General features: G+C 68.8%; 2 protein-coding genes across 4 annotated transcripts; one reads left to right on the forward strand and one right to left on the reverse strand.

Annotated features, from left to right (window-relative positions):
* Positions 1-935: 935 nt before the first annotated feature.
* Positions 936-7,305, reverse strand: LOC123366025 (cell growth regulator with EF hand domain protein 1-like). The gene is made up of 6 exons (XM_045009108.1): positions 7,162-7,305; positions 5,049-5,140; positions 4,416-4,478; positions 2,929-2,999; positions 2,587-2,711; positions 936-1,316 (listed from the first exon to the last, which is right to left on the reverse strand). Exons 1-6 carry the CDS (start codon positions 7,165-7,167, stop codon positions 936-938), a joined length of 738 nt encoding a protein of 245 aa, XP_044865043.1. The 5' UTR covers positions 7,168-7,305.
* A 3,245-nt stretch (positions 7,306-10,550) lies between these two features.
* Positions 10,551-17,428, forward strand: LOC123366446 (protein ABHD1-like). Of its 3 annotated transcripts, XM_045009943.1 has the most exons (9): positions 11,418-11,544; positions 13,112-13,272; positions 13,386-13,568; positions 14,993-15,038; positions 16,146-16,258; positions 16,416-16,589; positions 16,806-16,854; positions 16,943-17,108; positions 17,184-17,428. In XM_045009943.1, the coding sequence occupies exons 1-9, from the start codon at positions 11,428-11,430 to the stop codon at positions 17,387-17,389; spliced, it is 1,215 nt and encodes a 404-aa protein (XP_044865878.1). In that variant the 5' UTR covers positions 11,418-11,427; the 3' UTR covers positions 17,390-17,428. The 3 variants fall into 3 exon arrangements, with proteins under 3 accessions (XP_044865877.1, XP_044865878.1, XP_044865876.1); XM_045009942.1 differs by lacking the exons at positions 11,418-11,544; positions 16,146-16,258 and adding an exon at positions 10,551-10,691 and having other exon boundaries at positions 17,184-17,427; XM_045009941.1 differs by lacking the exons at positions 14,993-15,038; positions 16,146-16,258 and having other exon boundaries at positions 17,184-17,427.
* The last annotated feature ends 115 nt before the right edge of the window (positions 17,429-17,543 follow it).

Here is a 17,543-nt window from a genome sequence, read left to right on the forward strand (position 1 = left end):
GGGGGCTGCGGTGCCCATCTCAGGGGCAGGGCAAAGCTCCTGCGCCAGTCACTGCGGGGGTCAGGGGTTGAACCCCTGGTACAGCGGATGGAGGCACCACCCTTCTCCCCCCCGGGGCCGCTGCCAGGGTGGTAGTGATTGAGGGGGCAGGGCCCGGGGGGCTGAGGGGCGGGCACTCTGCCTGGGCTAGGTACCCGTGCCCTGGCAGCCAGTGCCCACGCAGCTGCTGCCTGCTCCGGGCAGGGCACGGGGGCGATTTCGCGGGATGGGCAGGAGGCAGCCTCGGCTGGGGGAGCCCTGCTGGCTGGGCAAACCCCTTTCCCTCACCCCTCCTCCACCCACCCCCCGGCTCCGGGGGCAGCGCAGCGCAGCGCAGTGCAGTGCGGGGCAGCGCAGTGCAGTGCAGGGCAGTGTAGGGCAGGGCAGCGCAGGGCAGGGCAGCGCAGTGCAGCCAGCGAGGGGGCCAGCAGCCCTGGGCCTCAGTGTATATTTTTCTGTTTCAAAATGTAAGTTACATGATTGATTGCACATGTCCCGGTGCCCCCCAGCCCCTCGGTCCAGCCAGCTTCGGGCAGGGACAGGTCAGCGCTGGCGAGGGTAACCCTGCTTGGATGCTGTGCCTGGCTCCTGGGCCCCCTAGCCCAGGTAGGGGTCAGGTACCTGCCTCCCCCCAGCCCCTTGTCCTGAGGGGCGGCTCACACACTCCTCTCAGGGGCTGAGCCCAGCTGCTTTCCCCAGGGCTGGGGAGAGAGGCAGCCCCCTCCCCCAGCACCACTCAGCCAGATCCAGAGTGTGTGTGTTGGGGGGGTCCCTGGCAGTTGTTTCCCCATCACCACCTCGGTTTCCCTGTGCACAGCCTCCCCCCCCACACCCACACCTGCAGCCCCCATGCCCGCGCGGATCTGCCCCGGCCGTGCCCTGAGCGCTCCAGGGGGCTAGGCTGGGGGCCTGGAGCTCCGGATTGGGGCCCCGGCCTGGGCCCCTGGAGCCTCCCCGGCAGCCTCCTCTTCAGGCTGAGCCGCCTCTGGCCCCGTCCGGCTCTCAGCCCCCGGCTGCTCTGCTACGGGCCCCGCTGCCTCTGGGAGCTCCCCGCCGGGGTCTGCTGCTCCCTGGGGGCCTGGCAGCTCCAGGCCCGTGGCAGGTTGCTCCGGCTCCTCAGGTGCCCACTGCACAACCCCTTCCCCGGCGGGGGCAGCAGTCTGGGCTGGCAGGGGCGGCTGGCTCTGGGCCGGGGGCAGCAGGAGCTCCGAGGGGTTCAGTAACCCATCCCCGTTCAGGTCCTGAGTCTCCAGGATCCCATCGACCACCACGATCACCTGCAGGGGGAATGCACACAGGGCAGGAGAGAAGAGATGGGACATTCGCACGGTGCTGGGGGCCGCAGACTGCGGGGAAGGAACTGGCTGGCTCGCGAGGGGAAAGGGGGACGGCCCTGTCCCCTGGAGGGGGCGCCGGTTCCCATCCGGCCCTGGGGGTGGGGGATGGGGCCTGGCCCCCGGAGGGGCGCCGGTTCCCATCGGGCCCGGGGGGTGGGGTTTGGGGACTGTCCCCCGGTGGGGGCACCGGCTCCCATCCGGCCCCGGGGGTGGGGGATGGGGGACAGGCCTGGCCCCCGGAGGGGGCGCCGGCTCCCATCTGGCCCTGGGGGTGGGGGATGGGGCCTGGCCCCTGGAGGGGGCACCGGCTCCCATCCGGCCCCGGGGGTGGGGGATGGGGCCTGTCCCCTGGAGGGGGCGCCGGCTCCCATCCGGCCCCAGGGGTGGGGGATGGGGGACGGGCCTGGCCCCTGGAGGGGGCACCGGCTCCCACCTGGCCCCGGGGGTGGGGGATGGGGCCTGGCCCCTGGAGGGGGCGCCGGCTCCCATCCGGCCCCAGGGGTGGGGGATGGGGGACGGGCCTGGCCCCTGGAGGGGGCACCGGCTCCCACCTGGCCCCGGGGGTGGGGGATGGGGCCTGGCCCCTGGAGGGGGCACCGGCTCCCATCCGGCCCCGGGCGTGGGGGATGGGGGACGGGCCTGGCCCCTGGAGGGGGCGCCGGCTCCCATCTGGCCCCAGGGGTGGGGGATGGGGCCTGTCCCCTGGAGGGGGCGCCGGCTCCCATCTGGCCCTGGGGGTGGGGGATGGGGCCTGGCCCCTGGAGGGGGCGCCGGCTCCCATCCGGCCCCGGGGGTGGGGGATGGGGACTGTCCCCTGGAGGGGGCGCCGGCTCCCATCCGGCCCCGGGGGTGGGGGATGGGGCCTGGCCCCTGGAGGGGGCGCTGGTTCCCATCCGCCCCGGGGGTGGGGGATGGGGGACTGGCCTGTCTCCTGGAGGTGGCGCTGGCTCCCATCCGCCCCGGGGGGTGGGGACCAGCTGGCTCTTGGACGTGGGCCTTTGCACCGTGAGGTGCCTGAGCTCTGTTCCCCCTAGGGAGGATCCCCGGGGTGCTGATCACCGGGGTGCTCTCCTCGCTGCTGCCTGTGCTCTGGGGGGAGAGGGTGGCTGCCAGGTGCAGATCTCAGCCTAGGGGAGATGCACCCACCCCCCTGCCCAGCTGGCCCCTGGCCCCCCAGCCCCAGGGGAGGGGAGGTCTGAGTGGCACCTACCGTGTCGGGTGAAGGCTGCCCCTGGGCGTGCTGGGATACCACCTCCATCAGCAGCTGCATGAACTCCAGCCCGTCCAGCTGCCCACTCCGGTCGTAGTCGTGCAGCGCGAAGAGGTAGAGGAGCACTGCGAGAGAGGGGGAGTCACGGGGGGCCGGGCACTGGGGGCGGGCGTGGCTGGGGCGGGCAGAGAGGGAGCTAGGCAGGAGTGTCCGCATGGTGCCTGGGCACCCCCTGCCTGGGAACGGGGCCAGAACGTGTCAGCTGCCATCGCTGTGTGAGAGCCACCGGGCACCGCGGGGGACCCGAGCCCAGCATGAGCCCAGCCCCCCCTTGGCACTTACCCTGCTCCCTCGTCATGTGAGCGGGGTCCTGTGCCATCCGCCGGACGCTCCGCAGGTAGCGCTGCAGCAGCCTGCAACAGGGAGCAGAGTGAGGCCGGGCGGGGGCTGCGGGGGGCAGGGGAGAGCACAGGGCCAAGGCGAGGCTGGACAAAGCCGACTCGGAATTAACCCCAGGAACGGTGTGCCAAGGCCGCGGGCAAGTCTCGTCCCTGGCTGGTCTCTGCCCGCTCTGCTCTGGGGCAGGCCTCGGTCTGCAGTGCGCCAGGCCCAGAGCCAGCAGGGCAAGTGGGGTCCCTTCTGCCCCCCAACTGCTCCCAGCCCACCCCCGCTGCACTCAGCCCTGGGACCCAACCGGGCGACTGGGCAACAAAATGGCAGGTGAAATTCAAGGCTGATAACTGCAAAGTGAGGCAGGTTGGAAACCACAATCCCAACCAGACAGATACAATGTTGGGGGCTAAATTAGCTGTTCCCACTCAACAAGAGATCGTGGAGTCCCTGTGGATAGTTCTCTGAAAACATCCGCTCAATGCGCAGCGGTGTCAAAAAAAGCGAACAGCATGTTGGGAATCATTAGAAAAGGGATAGATAATGAGACAGAAAATATCAGATTGTGTCTATATAAATCCATGGTACGTGCACACCTTGAATACTGCGCGCAGATGTGGTCGCCCCATCTCAAAAATCTATTGGAATTGGAAAAGGTTCAGAGAAGGGCAACAAAATTATTAGGGGTCTGGAACGGCTTCCATATGAGGAGAGATTAATACGACTGGGACTTTTCAGCTTGGCAAAGAGACGACTAAGGGGGGATATGACAGAGGTCTGTAAAATCATGAGTGGTGAGGAGACTGTAAATAAGGACGTGTTCTTTACTCCTCATAACACAAGGAGTCACCACATGAAATGAACAGGCGGCAGGTTTAAACAAACACAAGGACTATTTCCTCACACAACGCACAGTCAGCCTGTGGAACTCCTCGCCGGAGGATGTTGGGAAGGCCCAGACTAGAACGGTTCAAACAGAACCAGCTCAGTGCCTGGAGGCTGGGTCCCTCAATGGCTAGTAGCCAGGCTGGACGGGGACACACCCTCTGCTCTGGGCACCCCTAGCCCAGAAGCTGGACTGGATGATGGGGGCAGGGTCCTGTTCTGTTCACTCCCTGTGACGTGCCTGGCACCGGCACCGGTCCTGGGCCCGCTGGGCCACTGGCTGTGCTTCCGCTTTCTCATTCTCTGTCCTGCCCAGCTCCCTGTCCCCTGCACGTGACCCCCCCCCCGTCCCAGGTCGCTCTGCCCGGGCACTGCCAGGCGCATCCTGCCAAGCCTGCACCCTCGGACAGGCAGAACCCACCCCGGTCAGTGCCCCCCACCCCCCATCGACACATCCAGGGAAACCCCCACAGACCTGCCCCTCCACAGGCCGGGCTCCCTGCCAGCTGCTCAGCCCCAGGGCCGGGGTCCCTCCCTGGGGGAGCTGGACTCACCGCAGCTCCTCCGGCTCGGGGTGCAGGAGGTTGGGAACAGGCTCCGCAGCAGGGCCCTCAGACCTGGGGGCAACAAACGGCAAAATGGGTCACAGGGGCAGGATCCAGCCCCACAGCACGGCACAGGGATCCCAGTGCTTAGAGCAGCCAAGGGGGCAGAACAGACACATGGGCTCCCCCCAGCACCCCCTGCAGCCAGGGCTCCAGCCCTGCCCCCCCCCCAGCAACCCCCCTGCAGCCAGGGCTCCGGCCCTGCCCCCCCAGCACCCCCTGCAGCCAGGGCTTCAGCCCCTCCCCCCCGTGCAGCCAGGGCTCCGGCCCTGCCCCCCCAGCAACCCCCCTGCAGCCAGGGCTCTTGCCCCACCTCCCAGGATCCCCCCTGCAGCCAGGGCTCGGGCCCGGCCCCCCCCCAGCAACCCCCCTGCAGCCAGGGCTCTTGCCCCACCCCCCAACACCCCCCTGCAGCCAGGGCTCTGGCCCCGCCCCTCCCAGCCAGGGCTCCAGTCCTGTTCCCCAGAGTGCCCCCCCAGCCAGTGCTATGGCCCCGCTCCCCACAGCACCCCCTGCTGGGCGCTCCCCCAGGCAAGGCTCCCGCCCGCCTGGCAGGGCCGTGGCAGACCTGCTTTCCCATACCTGTCCTTGGGCGCGGCCCAGCCAGGAGTCCCGGCCAGCAGCAGAGACACTAGCAGCAAGCTCCTCATCCTGAGACCACAGCTGGGGACAGCCTGGGGGGACAAGCAGCCGCGTCACCCCCCTGCCGGAGCCCAGCGTTGGGGTCCATGTAACTCATTGGCTGAGTCTCCCTCCGGTGGCATCCGACTCCGCTGGGGCCTGGCCTTTGGTGCAGGCTGCGTGGAGCGCCTGGAGCCCCAGCGAGGCACCGCGTGGGGTGCCCGGCGGGATCCCCTGGGCGTGTGCTGAGCAGGGGGAGTCAGCCCCCAGGGCGGCCATGCCACGCTCCGCTACCAGCTGGGCGCCGGCTGCCCAGGGCTGCGGGAGGCTGAGCCAGTGGGGAGGCTGCTCTGCGGCATCCAGGCTCCCCACGCCCTGCTCTGGCGCTGTGACCGTGTTTGCACCCCCCCCACCCCTGCCAGGATCCAAGGTAGCAACATGGGCGTGACCCCGCCCGGTCCGTCCTCGTCTCCACCGACCAGAGCCACGGGCGACGCCAGGGCAGGCATCAACACGACGAGGCCCCAGCCCAGCGCAGCGTCTCCGTGGCGGGGGCCCTCTGGAGATGCCCACTGGAGGGGGCTCCGAGTCGGCCGAAGTGCTTTATGGGCAGTGCAAGCCCCTGTGCTCTCCAGCTGCCCCGTTCCTGCCCCGCTTTGTCCCAGCTCCCTGGCACCCTCTGGCGCAGTCTGACCCTGCGCGTCCCCCCCCCTAAGGTGCCTCGTCTGTGTTAATGCCACCCAGCCCTGGCACACGGCGTGTACCAAGCCTGCCTTGGCTCTCGCAGAGATGCCCGCAGGACGTGCATTAGCCAAAGCCACCCCTAGCTGGGCGGGGCCAGGCCTGGTGGGCAGGACGGAGCACCCACGGTAGCACGACTAGGCAATGCCACCAGATGCCCATCGTACACACAGACCCGGCCAACGTGCAGGGCAGGGGGTGTCCCCCACCGGGCCCCAGGGTGGGCCCAGAGCCCTTTAGAAGAGTGACCAGAGCCTGCAGAGGGCCCCCCTACCCCCAACGCACCCCATGAGCAAAACATCCCTAGAGCACAGAACCAGCAAGAGCCCCTCCCCCCCCGCAGCGCCTCGCTACACACACACACACACAAACAGCCCCGGACACCCAGCACAGCCAGACAGCGCCCGCCGGGCACAGCGACGCACAACAGCCTCCCCCAGCCACACAGCCCTGCCCCACACGGCACCCCTCAGCCACACCCCAGCAAAGCCCCGCACACAGAACACCCTGACAGCCGCTTCCTGGTACCCCCCTGGCCAATGCAGGGACCCCACAAGCACACACCGCACACATGGGCACACCATGCACACGGGGTCTCACGCCAACACACAGACCCAGCACAGAGCACCCAGAGTCACACGGCCCCCGACTGCACCCAGAACACCCACTGCATTCACTGCACCTAGAGCCACACGGCCCTCCACTGCACCCAGGGCACCCACTGCATTCACTGCACCCAGAGCCACACGGCCCCCCACTGCACCCAGGACACCCACTGCATGCACTGCACCCAGAGCCACACGGCCCTCCACTGCACCCAGGACACCCACTGCATTCACTGCACCCAGGGCCACACACACCCCCACTGCACCCAGAACACCCACTGCATTAACTGCACCCAGAGCCACATGGCCCCCCACTGTACCCAGAACACCCACTGCATTCACTGCACCCAGAGCCACACGGCCCCCCACTGCACCCAGGACACCCACTGCATTAACTGCACCCAGAGCCACACGGCCCTCCACTGCACCCTGGACAGCCACTGCATTCACTGCACCCAGAGTCACACGGCCCCCAACTGCACCCAGGGCCACACCCCCCCCCCTGCACCCAGGACACCCACTGCATTCACTGCACCCAGAGCCACACGGCCCCCACTGCACCCAGGGCACGCACTGCATTCACTACATCCAGAGCCACACGGCCCCCCACTGCAACCAGCCCAGGGGAGGCACCAGTGTGTGCTGTGCCAGAAACAATCACTGCAACAATGCACCCAGGGCACCCACACCCACTGCACCCAGGGCACCCACTGCACCGACACACGCACCTGCATCCCGCCGGCTCCGCAGCGGCTCCGCGCCCGGCCCGACCCCGCTCCAGCTCCCGGCTCCCCAGCTGCGGCCCCGCCTCGAGTCCCGCTCGGCCCCGCCCCTAAGAGGCGAGTCCACGTGGCTGGGACACGTCCCCGGTCCCCGCGGGACCCGCCCGGGCACGGAGCCTCCGGCAGGGGAACCGCAAAGCCCGGCCCGGCCCATCCAGGGCCACCCGCCTGGTGCCTCCCCCTCCCCGCCTGGCGCCTCCCCCTCCCCGCCTGGTGCCCCCCCCCCGACCCAGCCCCGGCCCGGGGCCACCCGCCTGGCGCCTCCCCCTCCCCGCCTGGTGCCACCCCACAGACCCATCCCCTGCCCGGTGCCACCCAGCTCCCCCCTCCCCTCTCCATGCCACCCGCCACCCCCTGCCCGGTGCCACCCGCCTGGCGCCTCCCCCTCCCCTCCCCGTGCCAACCCACAGACCCATCCCCTGCCCGGTGCCACCCAGCTCCCCTTGTGGCACCTGCCTGGCCCATCTCCCTGCCCTGTGCCACCTGCCTCCCCCTTCTCACCCGGTGCCACCCACCTCCCTCTGCCCAGTGCCACCAGCCTGGCCCATCCCCTTCCTCGTGCCACCCACCTGGTGCATCCCCTTCACTGTGCCACCTGCCTCCCCCTCCCCGCTCGGTGCCACCCGCCTCCCCTTGCCCAGTGCCACCAGCCTGGCCCATCCCCTTCCTCGTGCCACCCACCTGGTGCATCCCCTTCACTGTGCCACCTGCCTCCCCCTCCCCGCTCGGTGCCACCCGCCTCCCCTTGCCCAGTGCCACCTGCCTGGCCCATCCCCTTCCTCGTGCCACCCACCTGGTGCATCCCCTTCACTGTGCCACCTGCCTCCCCCTCCCCGCTCGGTGCCACCCGCCTCCCCTTGCCCAGTGCCACCTGCCTGGCCCATCCCCCTCCCTGTGCCACCCGCCTCACCCATCCTCGCCCAGGGCCACCTGCCTCCCACTCCTCATGCCACCCGCCTGGCACACCCCCTGCCCAGTGCCACCCAGCTCCCCATGGTGCCACCCACCTGACCCATCCCTGCCCGGTGCCACCCACCAGGCCCATGCCCATCCTCATGCCACCTGCCTGGCCTATCCCCCACCCAGTGCCTCTCAGCTCCCACCATGAAGCCCACCTGGCCCATCCCCCTCCCCGTGCCACCCACCTGGGCCATCCCCACCTGGTGCCACCCAGCTCCCCCCATGCCACCCTCCTGGCCCATCCCCACCCAGGGCCACGCACCTCCCCCTCCCTGTGCCACCAGCCTGGCCCATCTTCGTCCCCGTGCCACCCACCTGGCCCATCACCTGCCCAGTGCCACCCAGCTCCCCTTGTGCCACCCGCCTGACCCATCACCCTGCCCTGTGCCACCCGCCTGGCCCATCCCCTGCCCAATGCCACCCAGCTCCCCCCATGCCACCCAACAGACCCTTCCCCCACACGGTGCCACCCACCTGCCCCATCCCCTTCCCAGTACCACCCAGCTCCCTCCATGCCACCCACCTGGCCCATCCCCCGCCCTGTGCCACCCGCCTGGCCCATCCCCTGCCCAATGCCACCCAGCTCCCCCCATGCCACCCGACAGACCCTTCCCCCACACGGTGCCACCCACCTGCCACATCCGCTTCCCAGTACCACCCAGCTCCCTCCATGCCACCCACCTGGCCCATCCCCCGCCCTGTGCCACCCGCCTGGCCCATCCCCCAGCACAGTGACACCTGGCAGATCCATCTCCGCCCCGTGCCACCCTTCCACCTGTTCCACCCAACAGACCCATACCCCCGCCTGGTGCCACCTTCCTGGCCCATCCCCTGCCCCATGCCACCCAGCTCCCCACATGCCACCTGCCAGGCCCATTCCCCCGCCTGGTGCCACCTGACAGACCCACCCCCCTTCCCAGTGCCACCCACTACGCCCAACCCCCCACCTGGTGCCACCTGACAGACCCCTTCCCTGCCCCATGCCATCCTGATCGCCGCCTGGCCTCCACCCTGCATGGTGCCACCTGCCCCCCAACTCCCCAAGTGCCACCTGACAGACCAGCTCCCACCCCATGCCACCTGGCTGCCCGCCTGTCCTGCATGGCACCCCCCACCCCCCAGCTCTGCCAGTGCCACCTAACAGACCCATTCCCCTGACTTGTGCCACCCCCCGGGTCTCCTAGTGACACCCAAAAGACCTACCGCCCACCCAGTGCCACCCTCCTGGTGCCATCACACTCCCCCTGTCAGGCACCCAGGGCCACCCGCCCCAGCCCTGCCTGGGTTCACCTGACAGCCTGGTTCCCACCCTGAATGGTGCAAGGGAGACACAGCCCAGCCTGCGGGACGGAGCATCTGCACTGAGAGAGCTGGAGGACAGCGAGTCCCTTGCACAGGATGATCCAGCCAGGCCTCTGGCTTCCTCTCCCCTCCCTGGCCGCTGGTGGCCACCGTTCCCTGGGGCTGCTGTGAGCACTAGCCCTGTGCCGGGCTCCCAGCTAGGCTGGAAGAGGCCACGGTGCCCAGCTCACAGCGAGGAGCCAGCTGGCGCCTCCGAAAAGGAGCCCCAGGGTGTCTCAGTCTGGGCTCCAGCTCAGAGGCTCCTTGGGCCATCCCCGGCCTGGAGCCGGGCTCCCTGCCTGTCTGGGGCCCAGCTAGAGCAAGGGAATTCGTACTGACTCCCCCGGAGCAGGGCCCTGCCGCCCTCCCTCCCAGCTCCCTGAGCAGGGCAGAGCATCACGGGCACTTTCTTCTGGCACTGAACGGGGGGCTCTGTTAGGACAAGCCGCCAATGCTCTCCCCCCTGCCTGGATCCCTGCCACCGATGCCGTGCCCTGCTCCTGCCAGCACCCAGAGCACCTGGCAGATGCATAGGGAAGGAGTGGGAGAGGTGGGATCCTTTCCCTGGACGGGAGGACGCCCACAGGAGCAATGGGCTCTCCAGCTGTGCCAGGGTGGGGCGGGAGTTGGCATAGGGAGGGGACTGGGGCACGCCTAATCACCTTCTCCCAATGGGGCGAGTGATGGGAATGGAATGTGACCCATTGACAAGCAGCACAAGGGAATATTTTTCTTACCAAACTGACCACCAGGCTGTGGAACTCATGGCCACAAGACGGTGATGAGGCCAAGGGCCAGGGGGACTCAGAAAGGGTTAAACATTTACCCAGCCCATGAGACCATCTGGCGCAATAACAGCAGAGACGAGGCATGAGCCAGCCAGCAGCTGGCCAGCTGAGGGGGACATGTCCCCTGTTGAGCCACTGGTGGGTGTGTGTGTGTCTTGTGTCATCTCCTGTGGAGTGGAGCCCAGGCACTGGGGTCATGGGTCCCTGGGCTGAGCTAGCCTGGCTGTTCCTCCTTTCGGTGCCACCAGCTGCTGTGTGGGCCAGGCCCTGTCAGAGGTGTGAGGAGCTGGTCTGACCCCCTGGGCCCAGGACTGTCCCCGGAGCGGAGCTGGCAGAGAAACAGCCGGTGATGGAGGATCCAGCCCAGCCCCGTGAATTGTTCCCGCGGTTAGTGACTCGCTGTCCATAACTGACACCTTGGCACCAGTAAGAATTCAGCCGCCAGCCTTGGGCTCGCGTTGGCCCTTCTCCGCCGGCCTGGCGAGCCCCTGGTGCGAGACGTTCCCCAGGCCGAGCATGATGCGGGGAACACGCCGGTCACAGCGGGCTCCTCGGCCAACGCGCGCGGCGCTGGCACTGCCAGGCAGGTGGAGGCTGCCCTGGCTGGGAGCCGCAGCCCGGAGGAAGTGGGGCTCGGGGAGGGCAGAATCCCCACTCACTCCAGCACCACAAAGGGGCCTCAGCCCCCCACGATCCCTTTGCCTGCGGCGTCCCCGGCTGGCACATGGCTCAGCACTGCCCTGCGCCCGTGGGCACGGCCCCCTGCTGGGGCTGCCTTGGGGGAGGGGCTGTGCCCAGGACTCCTGGGTCCCGCGCTCCCGGCTATTCACCGGCGCAGCTGGCTGCGAGACCCTCCTCTCCGGCGCAGAACTACCCTCACTCTGCTGTCGCCCGGCACCTACGGGGTTAACCGCGGCCGGCCTGGCTGCCCCTCACAAACATGGCTGCCGGGGGCTGCCCCTCACAAACATGGCTGCCGGCCGGGGCGGGGGTCTGCCCCTCACAAACATGGCTGCCGGCCGGGGTTGGCAGGGGCGGGGTCTGCCCCTCACAAATATGGCTGCTGGCCGGGGCGGGGCTTAGGCAGGGCTGCCGGAAGCTGCCAGACTCAGGCGGCTGCAGGATGCGGGGGGCGCTGGGGTCCCTGCCCGAGCTGCTGCTCCGGGGCTGGGGGGAGCCGCTGCTGCTGCTGGCCGCCAGCGCCGCCTTCCTGGGCTACTACTGGGTGTGCGTCCCGCAGGTCCGTCCGGTCAGCGCTGGGGCGGGCTCGGTCCGTCCGGTCAGCGCTGGGGCGGGGGTCGGTCCGTCCGTCCGGTCAGTGCTGGAGGGGGCTCGGTCCGTCCGGTCAGCGCTGGGGGGGTTCGGTCCGTCCGGTCAGCGCTGGGGGGGTTCGGTCCGTCCGGTCAGCGCTGGGGGGGGGGTTCGGTCCGTCCGGTCAGCGCTGGGGAGGGGGGGGCTCGGTCCGTCCGGTCAGCGCTGGGGGGGTCGGTCCCGCGTGTCCCCGCTGTAGCGTCGCGGGGCTCTGTCTGGCCTGGGCTGGAGCTGCCTGTGGGAGAGCTCTGAGCCCCGCCCGAGCTGGGAGCGATGGGGGGGTCCCAACCCTCAGAGCCCCCCCTCGCTGTGACACCCCCGTCAGCCCAAATAACCCCTCCCTCCCAGGCAGGGGGGCTGGGACTGTCTGTGTGGTGGGGGTGCTCGGAGCCACGGAGCCTGGAGATGATGGAGACCACGGCCAAGCTGGGGGGGCAGCAGCCCCCCAGTTCCAGCACCGATGTCCCCAGGGGCCTCTGTTGCGGCCTGACCCCTCCTGGCCTGGAGCTCAGAACTGACAACCAGCCGTTGGGGGCCGGGAACCCGTCCCCTAGGGCTGAGCTGTGCTGCCTCCGGCTGGTTCGCTCCCTCCAGCCCCCTGGGGGATTGTTCTGGCCTGGCTGGGGGCTGGGTGGGTGCAGCCTGGACTCGCCAGCTGGGTGCAGCCTGTCCCGGGCGGTGCCCGGCCCCCCCAGCCAGGTTCCTGGGCACGGCTGCGCTGCCCTCGGTTCAGGTCAGTCCCGGAGACGCGTCCTTGCCCCATCGCACAGCTGGGGAGTGTCTCACTTCCCCTGGGGGGCAGAGGCTGAAGCAGGGGAGCCCCCCCCCTCCCCTCCCCTCCAGGCTGGAACAGAGCCCAGAGCCCCAGGCAGCAGCTCTGGGCCGTGCTGGCGTCTGTCTCCGTGTTTTCGGATGCTGAACGCCAGCTGGCCGAGCCGGTCGGCCCCCTCATCCCTCTGCTCTGGGCATTGGCCCCCCAAGGCTCCTGTCGGGGGGTGCCCTGGGGGACAGCTGCTCCTTCCCAGCCCCCACGTGGTGCATCTCTGTTCCTGGTTCCTCTCCGCCCTCCTCCCGCGGCCCCATCTCACCTCTGGCCTAGCACGGCGCCGCCCGTCCCGCCTCAGCTGGGTGGGGCAGGGCCGTAGCCTGGAGTCTGGTTGCTCGGGGATGATGGTGATCCCCCCCCCCCCCCGGGTGCTGCCTGGCTCCCACACACCCCTTGCTCCCAGCACCTGGGAGCTGGATGGGACCCGCCGGCTAGCAGGGCCTCCCGGCATGTGAGCTGGGGGAGGGGTCTGCGCTGTGGGGCTGGGCTCTGTCCCTGCTGGCTCAGCCCCACGTCGCGGGATCTCGGGGGCCGTGGCCATGGCTTGTGCCAGGGCCTGCGAGCGTGACGGGCTCTGACAAGCCAGGCCGTGCTGGAGCTGGTGGGGTCTGGGAGCCAGGCCCGTCCTTGGGCTCGGGCTGGCCTGAGCTCTCCCCGAATCTCTCCGCAGAGGCCCTTGCTGGTGGGCGGGCTGCCGTTCTGCGCCTTCCTGGAGGCGCACTGCCCCGTCGTCCGCGAGCCCTTCCACCCCACGCCCTGGTGCTTCGAGGGCCGGCTCCAGACCCTGCTCCGCTTCTTCCTCCAGTCCCGGCCCCGGGTCGCCTACCGCAGGTGCGTGCTGGGTTCTCGAGCTGCGCTGCTCCGTGACTCCCCGGCTGTGCCCATGGGGCGCGGCCCAGGCCCCTGCTGCCCGGGGCTCACTCCACCCTGTGCTCCCTGCCCAGCGAGTTGCTCCGCACGGCGGATGGAGGGCAGCTGCTGCTGGACTGGGCGGACAATGCAGAGAGCCAGCGGTACCCGGAGCCTGGCACACGCCCCACCGTCCTGCTGCTGCCAGGCCTCACCAGCAACAGCCAGGCCACCTACGTCCTGCACCTGGTGCAGCAGGCCTCCCGCGCGGGGTACAGGTGAGACCCCGGGCCCTGGGTGACTGGGGGGCTGCAGGGACCCAGCCCCCTGGTCAGCCCCCAAGTGAGGCATCTGGGTCAGTGCCAGCCTCTGTGGGGCATTGGGGAAGGGGGGGATGGAGGGGTTGTGGGTGAAGGTGGGATATGGGGGTGGGGATGGAGGGTCGTGGGGGAAGGAGGCTGGTGGGACGACATGGGGGTGGGGATGGAGGGGTCGTGGTGAAGGTGGGATACAGGGGTGGGGATGGAGGGGTCGTGGGGGAAGGGGGGCTGGTGGGGATGCAGCGGGGATGGGGATGGAGGGGTCGTGGTGAAGGTGGGATACAGGGGTGGGGATGGAGGGGTCGTGGGGGAAGGAGGCTGGTGGGACGACATGGGGGTGGGGATGGAGGGGTCGTGGTGTAAGGTGGGATACGGGGGTGGGGATGGAGGGGTCGTGGGGGAAGGGGGGCTGGTGGGGATGAAGCGGGGATGGGGATGGAGGGGTCGTGGTGAAGGTGGGATACGGGGGTGGGGATGGAGGGGTCGTGGGGGAAGGGGGCTGGTGGGGATGCAGCGGGGATGGGGATGGAGGGGTCGTGGTGAAGGTGGGATACAGGGGTGGGGATGGAGGGGTCGTGGGGGAAGGTGGGATACGGGGGTGGGGATGGAGGGGTCGTGGGGGAAGGGGGGCGGGGATGGAGGGGTCGTGGGGGAAGGGGGGCTGGTGGGGATGCAGCGGGGATGGAGATGGAGGGGTCGTGGTGAAGGTGGGATACGGGGGTGGGGATGGAGGGGTCGTGGGGGAAGGGGGCTGGTGGGGATGCAGCGGGGATGGGGATGGAGGGGTCGTGGTGAAGGTGGGATACAGGGATGGGGATGGAGGGGTCGTGGTGAAGGTGGGATACGGGGGTGGGGATGGAGGGGTCGTGGGGGAAGGGGGGTTGGTGGGGATGCAGCGGGGAGGGGGATGCAGGGGCGGTGGTGAATCTGGGATACAGGGGTGGGGATGGAGGGGTCGTGGGGGAAGGGGGGCTGGTGGGAGGACATGGGGGGGTGGGGATGGAGGGGTCGTGGGGGACGGTGGGATATGGGGGTGGGGATGGAGGGGTCGTGGGGGAAGGGGGGCTGGTGGGAGGACATGGGGGGATGGAGGGGTCGTGGGGGAAGGTGGGATACAGGGGTGGGGATGGAGGGGTCGTGGGGGAAGGGGGCAGGTGGGAGGACATGGGGGGTGGGGATGGAGGGGTCGTGGGGGAAGGGGGGCTGGTGGGGATGCAGCGGGGATGGGGATGGAGGGGTCGTGGTGAAGGTGGGATACAGGGGTGGGGATGGAGGGGTCGTGGGGGAAGGGGGCTGGTGGGGATGGAGGGGGAAGGGGGGACATGGAGAGCGGGAATGGAGGGGTCGTGGGGGCAGGGAGCCTCACCCGTCTCTCTCCCCAGGACTGTTGTGTTCAATAACCGAGGGTGCAAGGGGGAGGAGCTGCTGGTGAGTGAGCTGTGTCCTCGGGGTGGCCTTGGGGCCTGGCTCCAACACAGAGATCCTGGCCCAGGGCTCTGGAGGCCGTGGGGGTGGGGGGCAGCGCACTCCATGGGCCCTGGAGGGGAGGGCAGGGCTTGGCCCGTGGGTCCCAGCAGGTCGGAGCTGCTGTCCCATCTATACAGGCAAAACAATGGGGCTAAGCCAGCTGTGACCCCTCAAGAGAGATCTCGGCCTCCCTGGGCTGGTTCTCTGAGAACAGCCGCTCCACGGGCAGCGGCAGCCGGGGAGCCCTCAGGAAGGGGCTGGATAAGACAGCAGAAAATATCCGATTGCCTCTATAAATCCACGGGCCGCCCGCACCTGGAACACTGCGGGTGGCTGTGGTCAGCCAGCTCAGAAAAGGATCCTTTATGGTTGGAAAAGGTGCAGGAAGGATTAGGGGATCGAACAGCTTCCGTCTGAGGAGAGAGAAAGAAGACTGGGACTTTTCACTAGGCAAAGAGACGACTAAGGGGGGATATGGCAGAGGTCTGTAAAATCATGAGTGGTGAGGAGAAAGTGAATAAGGACGTGTTCTTTACTCCTTCTCATACTACAAGAACAAGGGGCCACCAAACGAAATGAACAGGCAGCAGGTTGAAAACAAACACAAGGCCCAGTCAACCTGGGGAACTCCTCGCCAGGGGATGTAGGGAAGGCCAAGACTATAACAGGGTTCAAACAAGAACTAGAGAAGTTCCTGGAGGACAGGTCCATCAGTGGCTATTAGCCAGGCTGGGCAGGGCTGGTGCCCCAGCCTCTGTCTGCCAGGAGCTAGGAATGGGCGACAGGGGAGGGATCACTGGACAATTCTCTGTTCTGTTCATTCCCTCTGGGGCACCTGGCCCAGTCTGGCGGCACTTCGCTCCATCCCACCTGCAAATGGCTCTCAGGGCTGAACCCTCCCCATGCCCCTGGGGAGCCAGGACCCCCCTCCCTTGCATGCAAGAGTGGGGGATCCAGCGTGAACATCCCTGTTAGCTCCATGGCCCCCCCATTAACTGAGGTCAGCCAGGGACACCCTCCCCAGCTCCACCTCCACCCTGCCCCCCTCAGCTCTGCTCTCGCTCTTAGACCCCCCGAGCCTTCTGCGCAAGCAACACGGAGGACCTGCAGACCGTGGTCACCCACATCAAGGCCCAGCACCCGCGGGCACCACTCCTGGCTGTGGGTGTCTCTCTTGGCGGGTGAGGAGCAGGGGGCTGGCACAGGGAGGGGAGGGGTTAATCTCCCAGGTATCCGGTGGTTAATGTCTGTCCCCCCCCCCCCCCACGCTGGGGAGTAGCAAGGGGAGGGGAAGGGTTAACCCCGGGCCCCAGCCCACCTGCAGTGCTGTCTCCCCAGGATCCTGGTGCTGAAGTACCTGGCGCAGCAGGGGCGCAACACGGGGCTGGTGGCTGCCATGACCTTGTCCGTCCCCTGGGACGCGGAGGAGTCCAGCCGCTCACTGGAGCAGCCGCTCAACTTCCTGCTCTTCAACCGGCGCCTCACGGCCAACCTCTGCCACCTCCTGAGCCGGTGGGGCTGGGTCGGGGGGCTGGAACACAGGTTGGGGGGACTCTGGGGCTGATACCTGATCCTCCAGCCCCCCTGTATGTGGTGTCGGGGGCCTGGTACAGGAGGGTCAGGAGGCTGTGGGGCAGGGTTGGGGAGTGTGGGGCTGGTTGATGGGGGTCAGGGGGCTCTTGGCTGTCTTGCTTGGCAGCCCCCCACTGACTGTGGGGCCCGTTGCAGGCACAGGAAGGTGATTGCAGAGAAGGTGGATGTGGAGCACGTACTGCAGGTATGGTGTGTGTCCCTCCTCCCCCCCATCTCCTCCTCTCCCCCACCCAGCCGCACCCCCAGCCCTGACCCCGCCCCCCCTGTCCCAGGCACGCAGCATCCGGGAGTTTGACGAGCGCTACACCGCCGTGGTGTTCGGCTACGGGACGTGCGCCGCATACTACCGGGACGCCAGCCCCTCGCACTCGGTACACGCCGTGCGCCTGCCTGTGCTGTGCCTCAATGCAGCCGACGACCCCTTCTCGCCGCTGCAGGGTGAGTGCGGGGGGCTCTGGGCCCAGCGGGGGGCTCTGGGCCCAGCTTGCGGCTGCCTGACTCGCTCTCTTTCAGCCATCCCGCTGGCCGCGGCACGGCGCCTCCCCACGCTGGCGGTGCTGGTGACAGCGCGTGGCGGGCACATCGGTTTCCTGGAGGGGCTCTTCCCCCGGCACGAGAGCTACATGGACCGCGTCTTCGCCCAGTTCCTCGCCGCCGCCTTCGAGCACAGCCAGGAGCTGAGCCGCAGCCTGGGACCCGAGCGCCCAGCCCCACAATAAACCTCCTGCCCGGCTACCTCCTGTCCTCCATGAGCTGCAGGGAGGGGACAGGGCTCGGCTGCAGTGACACCCACTGCGGGGGCCGGCGGGCTCGTTCCCAGGGCGGGGGTCAGCCCGGGCCCTACAGGACCCCTGCCCGGGGAGGACTGGGGGA

Source organism: Mauremys mutica, chromosome 3 (genome assembly GCF_020497125.1).
Source record: "Mauremys mutica isolate MM-2020 ecotype Southern chromosome 3, ASM2049712v1, whole genome shotgun sequence".
Taxonomy (NCBI): domain Eukaryota; kingdom Metazoa; phylum Chordata; order Testudines; family Geoemydidae; genus Mauremys; species Mauremys mutica.